The 15,157-nt window shown below is 42.1% G+C and overlaps 1 protein-coding gene across 1 annotated transcript in view; it reads left to right on the top strand.

Moving 5' to 3' along the window:
• The window catches only part of LOC128663753 (A.superbus venom factor 1), a 489,422-nt gene that overhangs the window by 458,082 nt on the left and 16,183 nt on the right, over window positions 1–15,157 (top strand). The window contains exon 36 of the mRNA XM_053718238.1: window positions 5,816–5,921. Within this exon, the coding sequence (XP_053574213.1) occupies window positions 5,816–5,921 (106 nt within the window). The remainder of the gene's footprint in view (window positions 1–5,815; window positions 5,922–15,157) is intronic.

Here is a 15,157-nt window from a genome sequence, read left to right as displayed (position 1 = left end):
TAGAGTGGAGTACAGACCCCCAGTCACCCCAGCAGCTGCCAGTTACCAACCCCCGGCGCACCGCTATACCACACGGCCTCCGGCCACAAACTACCCTCAGAGAGCCCGGTTCAATTCGCGGTGCTACTCACAACCTATTCGGTGCTTTAGATGTAAGCAACTAGGGCACAAAAGACCAGAGTGTCCCCTAAACGCAGCGAACCAAGCGCAGTCCTGGAGAAGACCCGCCGGCGGAATCCCACGTAATCCTCAGCCTGCGGCCCGCTACGTAGAGGCACAAGAATGCTGGGGCATCCTACATGAGGCAGACCTTGTGCAAGCTGCCCACCGGAATAACCGGCAACTGGTTAAAGTGAATGGGAAGGAGGTCAGTGGTCTACGGGATACTGGTGCTACCATGACCTTGCTTCAAAAGAACTTGGTGTCTGAGAAACAGCACACTGGAGACACTGTGGCTTTGAGGGTAGCAGGGGGCGATGTGTTCCGCCTACCTGTTGCCAGGGTACATTTGGATTGGGGAGTGGGCGCTAGACCTGTGAATGTGGGGGTCAAGAAGGACTTACCTGCTGATGTTCTTCTTGGAAATGACTTGGCCCCCCTTGTTTCTGCCTATGCTCCCATGGGTCCCGCTGATGTTAACCCTGTGACTACCCGTGCCCAGACCCGTGCCACCGAGACCGACCCACCTGCTGCTGAGACCCAGGTAAGACTCTCTCCCCCGACTTGTACCCTAGACCAGACCCCCTTAAGCTGGGATACCCCAGAGACGTACGGGAGGGAAACCCGGGAGGATCCGACCCTTCAGAAATACAGGGCTAGGGCAGATGCTGGAGAAGAGGGGGTAGATGGGGAACGTTATGAGTGGGTGGGGGATCGGCTATATAGAATCCCCAAATCTGCCCAGAAAAGTACTGCCCCTCCACAGAATCGGCAGCTGGTGGTGCCTGCGAAATACCGGCAAGAGATTCTGCGGATTGGGCACGATGTACCATTAGCTGGACATCTAGGGTCCCGCCGCACCGCTCATAGGATCACCCAGAATTTCTTCTGGCCCAATTTTAACCAAGATGTGCGGGTATATTGTAGTACTTGTGACACCTGTCAACGGGTGGGTAAGCGGGGGGATCACCCAAAAGCTAGGCTTATGTCTATGCCTGTCATTGGGGAACCCTTTTCCCGCATAGCCGTTGACATTGTGGGTCCACTGGCCAGGGCTAGTCCATCAGGTAAGAAGTATATTCTCACTGTGGTGGACTATGCCACTCGTTACCCAGAGGCAGTAGCACTGTCGAATATAGAGGCAGAGACAGTCGCTGATGCCCTAGTTAAGGTTTTTACTAGGTTCGGGTTCCCTAAGGAGATTCTCTCTGATCAGGGGACCCAGTTTACCGCTGTGCTCACCCAGCAGCTGTGGAAGGTGTGCGGCATGAAACCGTTGCTCAGTTCGCCTTATCACCCACAGACTAACGGTCTCTGCGAGCGCTTTAATGGCACCCTCAAGCAGATGCTGAGGACCTTCACGGACACTTGCAGAGACTGGGAATGATTCCTGCCTCATCTGCTATTTGCATACAGAGAGGTGCCCCAGGAATCTACTGGGTTCTCTCCCTTTGAGTTACTCTATGGGAGAAGGGTCCGCGGCCCCCTGGATCTCATTAGAGGACACTGGGAGGGAGAGATAGAGCAGGAGGGAACCCCCATCGTGCCATATGTTCTGGAACTCTGGGACCGCATGGAGAAACTGTCTCTGGTGGTAAGAGAGAATCTCCAGGTGGCCCAGGGGAGACAGAAGGGGTGGTACGATCAGGGTGCCCGGCAGCGGGTCTTCCAGGTTGGACAGAAGGTTTTGGTGCTCAAGCCTGTGAAGACCAACAAGATGCAAGCATCTTGGCAGGGCCCGTATAAGGTGTTATCTCAGGTGTGTGATACTACCTATATTACAGCCAGCTGTGCAGATGAGAGGATCCAGCGATCCTTTCATGTGAACATGCTGAAGGAGTATCAGGAGAGGCCAGAGGATGTAGCTGCAGTATGTGCCCCTGCTGCAGACGACCCAGAGAATTTACCCCTACCCGACTTATTAGAGAAGGACCCCCAGACTGACCTCACTAGTCTTGTGCAGCTAGGGGACCGGTTAAACCCTACCGAGAGGGTACAGGCAAGACAGCTCCTGTGGGAGAAGCAGGCGACGTTCTCCCAAGAGCCCGGCTACACTACTCTAGCTGTACATAAGGCAGAGACACCTGGACAGAATCCCCTGCGACAGCCTCCCTACCGTATACCCGAAGCAGTCCGAGAAGGAATGCGGAAGGAGATACAGGAGATGGCTCGGATGGGAGTGATCGAGCACTCCGATAGTCCTTGGGCTTCACCTGTAGTCCTGGTACCTAAGAAAGATGGAACCACCCGGTTCTGTGTGGACTACAGGAGGCTCAACGAGAGGACCACCACTGACGCTTACCCGATGCCCCGGGTAAACGAATTACTAGTATTGCTAGGGGACGCTATCTGACAACCATAGACCTGTGTAAAGGCTATTGGCAGATTCCCCTGGACGAGGATGCTATCCCCAAGTCGGCATTCGTCACCCCATTCGGCCTGTACCAGTTTAAGGTCATGCCCTTTGGGATGAAGAATGCTCCGGCTACCTTCCAGCGTATGGTGGATAGACTCCTCGATGGCTTCCAGGAATTTGCTTGTGCATACCTGGACGACATTGCGGTTTACAGTGAGTCCTGGGAAGAACACCTTACCCATGTAGGGGTGGTTCTGGACAAGATTCGGGCCGCTGGCCTGACCTTGAAACCAGACAAGTGCCATCTAGGTATGGCTGAAGTACAGTACTTGGGTCACCGAGTGGGGTGTGGTAGACAGAGACCGGAGCCAGCCAAGGTAGAGGCTGTGGCTAACTGGCCCACACCTATCACTAAGACCCAAGTGCTAGCCTTCCTGGGGACGGCCGGGTATTACCGACGTTTTGTCCCAGGCTACAGTACTATCGCCAAGCCCCTGACTGACCTGACTAAAAAGAACCTCCCCAAACAGGTCCTGTGGTCTCCAGCTTGTGAAGCCGCGTTTCAGGCACTGAAGCAGGCCCTTGTGAATGCCCCTGTCTTGGCTGCTCTAGTCCCTAACAAACGTTTTCTCATTCATACGGATGCTTCCATGTATGGACTGGGGGCTGTACTGAGTCAAGTCGGGGAGGATGGAGGAGAGCACCCTGTTGCATACCTAAGCAGAAAGTTGTTACCTCGGGAAGTGAGTTATGCGGCAGTAGAGAAGGAATGTTTAGCCCTGGTCTGGGCACTGAAGAAGTTGAACCCTTATCTATACGGACAGGAATTTTCCCTCATAATGGACCACAATCCCTTAGTCTGGCTTAACCGGGTCTCAGGAGACAATGGTAGATTGCTGAGGTGGAGTTTAGCCCTCCAGCCCTATAACTTCACCATCGGCTACCGGCCCGGTAAGCTAAACGGGAATGCAGATGGACTGTCCTGGCAAACTGACATGCCTACCACCTCCTAGTCCGGTCATCCCCAGGTTGACCCGCCAAAGGGTCAAGCCGGGTCTGCCGGAGTGTTCCACAAGGGGGGAGCTATGTAACAGACCCTTCTGTCAGGACTGAAGGAGTTAACTGTGTTTAGCTTTAAGAAGGTAATTTCTAAAGACAGGTTTGCTGGCCTCAGCTATAATTACGTTTAAGTAATAAACATTCCATTGTTTAATCACATCTAGAGAGCAGACGCCTCAGTGATAAGAGAAGCCAAGTGTGTGTCTTGTGTTCAAGTTGTTATCAGCTTGAGCAAGGTATTCTATTGTATCATGTCAAAGGGCGTGTTCCCTCCATCTAATGTACAACAGTCTTTCAACCCCCCCATCTGGGGTCAAACCTGTATAAATACTAGGCATCTAGCCTTTAATAAATGTCATTCTGTTTTAAACCTGATGTGAAGCCTGGTCTCATGTTTGAGGGGAAAAACTGGCTGGGTTGTGAGTTGCTGATTCCCTATGCAGGACATTGTTCATCTGGTGTTAACCCTTGGTATCCTGTTGGTACCGTAACATTAGGTTTAGGGGTTAATAGTTTCATTTTTTTTTACGATGTGGGGGGCTGGCGGTTTAGGGGTTAATAGGTTTATTGAGTTGCAGAGATGTGGGGGGCTGGAGGTTTAGGGGTTAATAGGTTTATTTAGTTGTGGAGATGTGGGGGCTGGAGGTTTAGGGGTTAACAGGTTTATTTATTTGCGGAGATGTGGGAGGCCGGAGGTTTAGGGGTTAATAGGTTTATTTAGTTGCAGAGATGTGGGGGGCCGGAGGTTTAGGGGTTAATATGTTTATTTAGTGGTGGCGATGTCCGGGAGCGGCAGAATAGGGGTTAATAGCTTTATTAGTGGCGGCGATGTCAGGGAGTGGCGGAATAGGGATTAATAACTTTTATTAGTGGCGGCAATGTCAGGAGCGGCAGATTAGGGGTTAATAACTTTATTTAGGTGTCGGCGATGTCGGGGCGGCATATTAGGGGTGTTTAGACTTGGGGTTTATGTTAGGGTGTTAGGTTTTTTAAACGTAACTTTTTTTTTCTCATAGACATCAATGGGGTTGCGTTACGGAGATTTTTCATTCCGCACTTCAGGTGTTAGGATTTTTTCTAACACTCTCTCCCCATTGATGTCTATGAGCCCTTGAATTTTGTGCGGTATGGAGCTTAACACCATCATATTGCACGTACACGTAATAGCAGAGCTATGGAGGGTGAAATAACGCAACTTGTAATCTAGGTGATTGTCATGCGGCCCCAATCTAAGAGCTGCAGGGGCTACACTAATGGAATTTTCTAAAAACAAAAAAAGTGGTTGTCCCTGACATAAAAATGAATGGCACTCGCTGCAACGGAAAACTACTGTGGGGAGAGCTGCGATCAGGGGGCGCACTTCCAGCTATAGTATGTTACAATAGACCCTATTTTGATATGCATGTGTTTTTCTATTAGGATAATAAGTGTTTTGCGTATGACACAATCTCACCACATTATTGTTTGTAAAAAAAAAAAAAAGTGAGATCTTAAGAAGAAAAATGTTTAGATAATATGCCGAACCTGGTGAAGAAATTTCAGTTGCTCCCATGGAACACCCCTGTTCAACCCACTAGCATTTTACAGTAATGTTGCATATTTTTATTTCAATATTTAATATATTCATTTTATATGATTTTTACGTTTATACAAAAAAATTTGTAAGCCCTATTGTAATGTATGCATCTCCTTCACATATTTAAATGCAGGGAGCATGCCTTTGCAAGGTAAAAGTTGGCTTTGGAGAATTACACCAGAGGCTTCATAGTAGTGGCAAGATTTCTTAGAGAATTTTACAAGCCTATAGAGCTTTAGATAATCGAGCCCTTAGTGTGATATTAGTGCCATAACTACATTTTACTTATCCATTTCTTCTGTTGATTTCTACTTCCCTTTTTAGTCATTTGTTCTCCCTTATTTTAATGAATTCTTAGATCCACTGTGACTTATAAGCAGACATCAATCATCTGTTATACCTTTCATTGGCACATTCTTCTTACAGTACTCCTCCACTTAATTTACATGCTTATATTCTTACTGCCTATATTCATAGAACCCTCTTTTTTTAATTTAGATTGATTCCATTTATCTCTGCCTGAGCTACTTCTCCCTCCTAACATGTTAGCACCTCCCCCACCACGTATACTGTATCTGCTCAAGTGCTTCATTAAATATCTGCCTTTCTTCATCTGTATCAACCTTATAAACCCCCTTGATCCCACCTCTTCTCTCTATCCTCAGATCTCACATAGAGAGGAAGATTGTCTGAAGGTTTATGCTCACCAGTTTTTTGCTGTGAGTCGCATTCAGCCAGCTGCTATCACTGTGTATGACTATTACACTCCAGGTAAGTGAGCATGCCGAACACCACATCTTTTTCACATAGTCTAAATTTCTATATATAGTTGACAGGAGCCTTGAGCCTTTTACTTCTGGCCTCTAAATTGTAATTATCTGTATACATTCTGTTGATGGCTCCTTAAATGTATAACATTCTCCTCATTATTTTAGCTGGCACTTAAATTGTATGTGCATTTCATAAGTAGTCAACCCGCTCCCTTGTAAAGTTACAATCTTGAAATAAAATTGATGTTTTGGGGATTTGTAGTATTTGATTTACACACCAGACTTAACTCTTCTTATTCACCTACCTGAGTCAATACTTGGTTTGACAACCTATAGCTGCAATTACAAATATATTTAGGGTAAGTCTCTACTAGCCTTGTACATTTGGATCCTCCAATATTTGACCATTCATCTTGGCAAAAATGCTCTAGCGCTCTCAAGTTCAATAAAAAACATTGGTGGGGGGCGGAGCCTATGCTTGGAGCGGCAGGACTTGTCTCAATGAAGCTCCTGCTCATATTCTATTAAAAAGTAGGTTTAGGGGAATTCAAAGGGTTTGTGGCATTGAAGCCAAGTGCTGAATTAAACACTATTTTTAATTGTAAATAAGTAAGTTAAAATGACACTTTATAAAACATGTATGCAAAGGCGAACAATATATTAGATGGTCAATTCTAGGAATGAGTAATGATCATCCATTCCTCTCAATTCAGTCGAACTGATCAAACTAACATTAAAAACAAAGAATAAAAATAGAGGGCTGTGTGACCTGTCTGTGCTCACTCAACACTGTCATTCAAATTGTAGTCATACACTGCGTGCGTGAATATATGTATAAGGACTCAGGTATCAAACACTTCACACAGACTATGCACTCAAAGGCATCCTCCTGACTGCGTACTGCTGAGGTTGAACTCAGTCAGCCGATTTCTTGCTAATGTCCCTATATCTAATCACACCATGCATGCAGCGTATATATAAAAAGTGAGGTATAGGTAAACACTTCACTAAAGTATCAAGTGACTCGCCTGTTTGTTAAATTAGTGCTAGAATCCTGCACCTCTTTGCTTTCTCATGATTCAAAAGCTATACGCTGTTAGGTTCAGCAATTAAACGCATTAGAATTCGTAAGCTTGTCACTCACTGTCTGACTGTAGCCTGTCGGCTTATCGCTGTGTAACAATTTTAACGCAACATAGTTCATAATTTGATACATTTGGTAACTGATTTGTTAAGACATTGCAAAACAGTATCTTATATAGCTAGACAAGCTTACGAATTCTAATGCGTTTAATTGCTGAACCTAACAGCGTATAGATTTTGATTCATGAGAAAGCTAAGAGGTGCAGGATTCTAGCACTAATTTAACAAACAGGCAAGTCACGTGATACTTTAGTGAAGTGTTTACCTATACCTCACTTTTTATATATACGCTGCATGCATGGTGTGATTAGATATAGGGACATTAGCAAGAAATCGGCTGACTGAGTTCAACCTCAGCAGTACGCAGGCAGGAGGACGCCTTTGAGTGCATAGTCTGTGTGAAGTGTTTGATACCTGAGTCCTTATACATATATTCACGCACGCAGTGTATGACTACAATTTGAATGACAGTGTTGAGTGAGCACAGACAGGTCACACAGCCCTCTATTTTTATTCTTTGTTTTTAATGTTAGTTTGATCAGTTCGCCTGAATTGAGAGGAATGGATGATCATTACTCATTCCTAGAATTGACCATCTAATATATTGTTCGCCTTTGCATACATGTTTAATAAAGTGTCATTTTAACTTATTTACATATTCTATTAAACTAGGCTTTTATTCCAGCATAATCTCAATTCTTGAGAAGAATTAATGGTTTACTCTCTATGCTAGAGATGAGGAACAGATATCAACAGGCCTGACCTATGTTCTCTGAGTAAGTAGTGCATAGCCTTGGCTAGTTGGGCCTTAACGGGCCTGTGGACGAGGAACTGTGTGGCTGCGGCTCCTGCACATACCCCTATAGACCTTCGGGTCAAAAAGTATGCAGATACTCTTGATTATATACAATAGTTACAGTACGGAGATTTATTTTGGTCTGACCGCTTTTCTGTATAATGGCAAGCGCAACACAAGTCATTTTGGTGGAGGAGGTGGACCGCATCCTGATCTATCACCTTACAGAATTTTGTACGCAACTTCAGCTGGAATGGGGATCAGTTTGCCATGCTGCTGTTTTTATTGATCGTCAAGTAGCCGGCCCAGATCATCTGAATGCTAAGCAGTACAATATTAAGGCACCCCTGGGAATGGGATCTCAGGCAGAGGCTACCACGTGGCCATCCGAAAATCAGGAGAGTCAGGCTCTACTTAACTATATGATTGACAACGTTGCAGGAATGGCTGTGGACCAGCAGGCTGAATTGAAACCCTCACAAAACCCTCAAGGTTCTGATTCACAACACGACTCCTGGGTCGCTGATGAGAGCTTGTTCAAGGGGAAAGATAGCATGAACTTGGCTGGGGAACTACAGATCTGTTTGGCACTTAAGCTGGAGCTCTTGGATCAATTTGATGAGCACTGGATGTCAGTGCTACTATTGTTTGTGGGAAATTTCACTGATGGGTCTCATTTACCTCGGCGCTCTGGCATAGGATGATGTTTGCATGCCGTACAAGCAACAGAGGCACAGGAGTTAATGAAAGTAAAGTCTTTTATTGTTTCTTAAGTTGTTTATAGATAACCACTGGGACCATTTTTTTTTGTTTTGTTTTTTATCATTACCTCTACTATGAGAACTCACTACCAAACAGTTAAGTTTAAACTGCTTGTTCATACCTAAAACATAAGGACTCTAATGAAGGCACTAAAGCTTGAGGTTTGGGGATGTTGTATCTTTGGACACAGCAGCATTTATTCCAGCCGAATTTAGGATCTGTATGTATAATCTCTTTTGTCCAATGTCTGCAGCCAGTGTATTAGATAACGTTTTTACTCAATGTAAAAAGAAACATGGACACGTCTTAATTCACTTATACTATTCTAAGTTCAGTAATGTTATATTCCGCCCATGTTCCTTCATCAGACTATGCACATGTTATACCCTCATTTTCTAATTTTTACAAATACAAGCTATATTTTATATCTCAGATAATCCTGTTATTTCTTACTGGAAACATACAAGAAGTCTATTTGTATATTTATTGTATTGCTCCATATACACTTTCAGGTCTCTGACACCCTTTGCTACATAAACCTATCTATGCTATTACCTCAGAAGATACAGTTCATCACAAATACACATGCTTTTTGTCTTTTACAGATACGATCACCATTTTAATAGGTTTCAGACTAAAGTTAATCTATTTCATTTATGAAGTATGTATACCACTTTCCTCCGCTAGGTGGCAATATAGGATTAGTTATAGTTCACTGAGAAAATGTATAATGGGATCAGAGACATTTGACATCTAGTGTCCATTATTTTGCTCACATTGGTATAATTTTGTCCTCCTTTTTCTCTTCAAATTAGTTTAGTTTAAATTAAAGGATTCAAAGATATTAGACTTCCTCCTGCCAGATATCTAGAAATATTTATGCTTCAATACAAGATGATATATTATACTAGACTCAAATATTTGTTATATAATATCTTAAAATACACCTAGTATATACTCAATAACTCTGTTCCCAGTTATATTATATGGTATACTACAATACCTTGAGTATATATTTATTACTTGTAGTCCAATCAGTTAAATAATATTCAGCAATATTAACCCCAATTACCCTTTTTTTTTTTTTTTTTTTTTTTTTTAAATATTAATGGCCCAAGTGTGGTCATCAATTGTATGGATAAATAGTTGATTTAAGTATAAAAGAGGCTGGATATTGACCTTATTGCTTATTATTTATAAATAGTTCTGCTATGCCCTAGATGGTTAAAACTCTAACGGCTAGATTTAGAGTTTTGTCGGTAACGACCCGCGTAGCTAACGCTGGCTTTTTTCCCCCCGCACCTTTTAAATACCGCTGGTATTGAGAGTTCACAGAATGGCTGCGTTAGGCTCCAAAAAAGGAGCGTAGAGCATAATTTACCGCCACTGCAACCCTCAATACCAGCGGTGCTTACGGACGCGGCCAGCTTCTAAAACGTGCTCGTGCACGATTCCCCCATAGGAAACAACGGGGCAGTTTGAGCTGAAAAAAAAATCTAACACCTGCAAAAAAGCAGCGTTCAGCTCCTAACACAGCCCCATTGTTTCCTATGGGGAAACAGTTTCTAAGTCTAACACCCTAACATGCCCCCCGAGTCTAAACACCCCTAACCTTACACTTATTAAACCCTAATCTGCCGACCCCGCTATCGTTGACACCTGCATATTTTTTTTAACCCCTAATCTGCCGCTCCGTAAACCGCCCCCACCTACGTTATCCCTATGTACCCCTAATCTGCTGCCCCTAACACCGCCGACCCCTATATTATATTTATTAACCCCTAATCTGCCGCCCCCACCGTCGCCGCTACCTACCTACACTTATTAAACCCTAATCTGCCGACCGGACCTCACCGCTACTCTAATAAATTTATTAACCCCTAAAGCTAAGTCTAACCCTAACACTAACACCCCCCTAAGTTAAATATAATTTAAATCTAACAAAATAAATTAACTCTTATTAAATAAATTATTCCTATTTAAAGCTAAATACTTACCTGTAAAATAAATCCTAATATAGCTACAATATAAATTATAATTATATTGTAGCTATTTTAGGATCAATATTTATTTTACAGGTAACTTTGTATTTATTTTAACCAGGTACAATAGCTATTAAATAGTTAAGAGCTATTTAATAGTTACCTAGTTAAAATAATTACAAAATTACCTGTAAAATAAATCCTAACCTAAGTTACAATTAAACCTAACACTACCCTATCAATAAATTAATTAAATAAAATACCTACAATTATCTACAATTAAACCTAACACTACACTATCAATAAATTAATTAAATACAATACCTACAAATAAATACAATTAAATAAACTAACTAAAGCACAAAAAATAAAAAAGAACTAAGTTACAAAAAATAAAAAAATATTTACAAACATTAGAAAAATATTACAACAATTTTAAGCTAATTACACCTACTCTAAGCCCCCTAATAAAATATCAAAGCCCCACAAAATAAAAAAAATGCCCTACCCTATTCTAAAATACAAATAGAAAAGCTCTTTTACCTTACCAGCCCTTAAAAGGGCCTTTTGCAGGGCATGCCCCAAAGAATTCAGCTCTTTTGCCTGAAAAAAAACATACAATACCCCCCCCCCCAATTACAACCCACCACCCACATACCCCTAATCTAACCCAAACCCCCCTTAAATAAACCTAACACTAAGCCCCTGAAGATCTTCCTACCTTATCTTCACCACGCCGGGTATCACCGATCGGTCCAGGCTCCGAAGTCTTCATCCAAGCCCAAGCGGGGGATGAAGACGTCCATCCTCCGGCTGAAGTCTTGATCCAAGCGGCGGGTGAAGAAGTCCATCATCGGGCAGAAGTCTTCATCCTATCCGGGCAGAAGAGGAGATCCGGACCGGTAGACATCTTCATCCAAGCGGTATCTTCTATCTTCTTCCATCCGACGACGAGCGGCTCCATCTTCAAGACCTCCAGCGCGGATCCATTCTCTTCTTACGACGTCCTAACACAGAATGAAGGTTCCGTTAAGGAACATCATCCAAGATGGCGTCCCTCGAATTCCGATTGGCTGATAGGATTCTATCAGCCAATCGGAATTAAGGTAGGAAAATTCTGATTGGCTGATGGAATCAGCCAATCAGATTCAAGTTCACTCCAATTGGCTGATCCAATCAGCCAATCAGATTGAGCTTGCATTCTATTGGCTGATGGGAACAGCCAATAGAATGCGAGCTCAATCTGATTGGCTGATTCCATCAGCCAATCAGAATTTTCCTACCTTAATTCAGATTGGCTGATGTAATTAATTTATTGATAGTGTAGTGTTAGGTTTAATTGTAGATAATTGTAGGTATTTTATTTAATTAATTTATTGATAGTGTAGTGTTAGGTTTAATTGTAACTTAGGTTAGGATTTATTTTACAGGTAATTTTGTAATTATTTTAACTAGGTAGCTATTAAATAGTTATTAACTATTTAATAGCTATTGTACCTGGTTAAAATAAATACAAAGTTGCCTGTAAAATAAATATTAATCCTAAAATAGCAACAATATAATTATTATTTATATTGTAGCTATATTAGGGTTTATTTTACAGGTAAGTATTTAGCTTTAAATAGGAATAATTTATTTAATAAGAGGTAGATAAAAATTATATTTAACTTAGGGGGGTGTTAGTGTTAGACTTAGATGATGTTAGGGAGGGCAGATTAGGGGTTAATACTATTTATTATAGGGTTATTGAGGCGGGAGTGAGGCGGATTAGGGGTTAATAACATTATTATAGGGGTTAATAATTGTAGGTAGGTGGCGGCGACGGTGGGGAGCGGCAGATTAGGGGTTAATAAATATAATATAGGGGTCGGCGGTATTAGGGGCAGCAGATTAGGGGTACATAGGGATAACGTAGGTTGCGGCGGTGTACGGAGCGGCAGATTAGGGGGTTTTAGTATAATGCAGGGGTCAGCGATAGCGGGGGTGGCAGATTAGGGGTTAATAAGTGTAAGGTTAGGGGTGTTTAGACTCGGGGTACATGTTAGGGTGTTAGGTGCCGACTTAGGAAGTGTTTCCCCATAGGAAACAATGGGGCTGCGTTAGGAGCTGAACGCTGCTTTTTTTGCAGGTGTTAAATTTTTTTCAAGCTCAAACGGCCCCATTGTTTCCTATGGGGGAATCGTGCACGAGCACGTTTTTGAAGCTGGCCGCGTCCATAAGCACCGCTGGTATTTAGAGTTGCAGTGGTGGTAAATATGCCTATACGCTCCCTTTTTGGAGCCTAACGCAGCCCTTCTGTGAACTCTAAATACCAGCGGTATTTAAAAGGTGCGGGGGGAAAAAAGCATGCGTAGCTAACGCACCCCTTTGACCGCAGAACTCTAAATCTAGCATTTAGTATTTACTGTGTCTTGTATGTGGAATTAAAATATTATGTTCTCCCTCTAATAAAAACGTTCTATGTAGCTGTTTATTCAGTCAAAACATAATTTTTAACCAGACTTGATTAACTTTTGGGCATAACTAGAAGCAATGTGATAGGTCTTCTCTTTCATGTGAGCATCTATAAAAATAATTATTACCCATTCTACTAAACTTAGCCAGATGCCAGGTGTTATATATGCCTTATTTATCAGTTTACAGTGTGATTCTCGCAAGGAGGTAGAAGCGGAATTGTTTTCTAATAATTTAATACTATCACTAATGATATTTGAGGTAATATCTGGAAATTCCCTCAGCCACTATTCCTATTCCCTATTCCTCACCTTTTCTAGCGCCTCAATGCCAAAAAAATGGTAAAGCATCCAGTAAATATAGGAGATATTAAAGATACCTGATCTATATAAATTAATATTGGGTTCCAGAGGTGCCCAGTCCCATTAATCTCCCTATTGTTTTAATAGTTCATTCAATAGATGCCACGTCTGTAAATACTAGAAGAAATCTGCATGTGAGAGATTAAATTCCATTTTTATTTGCTAAAATTATTTAATAGCTTTTACATTTTAATTGAAAATTTGCCACACGAATCTTAATCCCATAGCCTCCCTTTTTTCTAAAGACTCTGGATGATAAACCTGCTGGAAACTCGGGATTACCTATAATAGGAAGATATTGAGAAAGACGATAATTTATGGCGATTTGTTTACAACATAATTGTCAAGCTTGAACTGTATTTCTGAATAGACTCGGGGTACATGTTAGGGTGTTAGGTGCAGACTTAGGAAGTGTTTCCCCATAGGAAACAATGGGGCTGCGTTAGGAGCTGAACGCTGCTTTTTTTGCAGGTGTTAATTTTTTTTCAAGCTCAAACGGCCCCATTGTTTCCTATGGGGGAATCGTGCACGAGCACGTTTTTGAAGCTGGCCGCGTCCATAAGCACTGCTGATCTATATAAATTAATATTGGGTTCCAGAGGTGCCCAGTCCCATTAATTTCCCTATTGTTTTAATAGTTAATTCAATAGATGCCACGTCTGTATATACGAGAAGAAATCTGCATGTGAGAGATTAAATTCCATTTTTATTTGCTAAAATTATTTAATAGCTTTTACATTTTAATTGAAAATTTGCCACACAAATCTTAATCCCATAGCCTCCCTTTTTCTAAAGACTCTGGATGATAAACCTGCTGGAAACTCGGGATTACCTATAATAGGAAGATATTGAGAAAGACGATAATTTATGGCGATTTGTTTACAACATAATTGTCAAGCTTGAACTGTATTTCTGAATAGTATTATAGTGATCTGACTAGCTTCAATTGTGAAAAAGTATTAAGTTCCTTCTCTGTGATCTAATCGAAGGCATATTTGACTAGACAAGCTACGTTATAGAAATTAATGTTCAGCATTGCAAGACCTTCATGATATTTAGAGAGAGACAACTTGTCTAAAGAAATGCAGGGTATTTTCCCTTGCCAAATAAAACTACTGCATAGTCTCTTAATCTGTAATAGATCTTTTTTAAGATAGAATCCTATCAGCCAATTGGAATTCAAGGGACGACATCTTGGATGACCTCATTTAAAGGAACCGTCATTCGTCGTTTAGTCATCGGGATGGAAGGATGCTCCGCGTCGGATGTCTTCAAGACGGACCCGCTCCTCGTCGGATGGAAGAAGATAGAAGATGCCGTCTGGATGAAGACTTCTGCCCGTCTGGAGGACCACTTCGCCTGGATTCGTTGAGGACTTAGGCCCAGCTGGGTGAAGACGGCTCAAGGTAGGGTGATCTTCAGGGGGTTAGTGTTAGGTTTTTTTAAGGGAGGTTTGAGTGGGTTTTAGAGTAGGGTTGGGTGTGTGGGTGGTGAGTTTTAATGTTGGGGGGTTGTATTTCTTTTTTTGCAGGTAAAAGAGCTGATTACTTTCGGGCAATGTCCTGCAAAAAGCCCTTTTAAGGGCTATTTGTAATTTAGTATAGGGTAGGGAATTTTATTACTTTGGGGGGCTTTTTTATTTTATTAGGGAGCTTAGATTAGGTGTAATTTGTTTTTTATTTTCTGTAATTTAGTGTTTGTTTTTTTGTACTTTAGTTAATTTTATTTAATTGTAGGT

This window comes from Bombina bombina, chromosome 6, assembly GCF_027579735.1.
Source record: "Bombina bombina isolate aBomBom1 chromosome 6, aBomBom1.pri, whole genome shotgun sequence".
Lineage (NCBI taxonomy): Eukaryota > Metazoa > Chordata > Amphibia > Anura > Bombinatoridae > Bombina > Bombina bombina.
The sequence above is the reverse complement of the archived record's forward strand: the minus strand, read 5'-3'. Positions and strand labels throughout refer to the sequence as shown.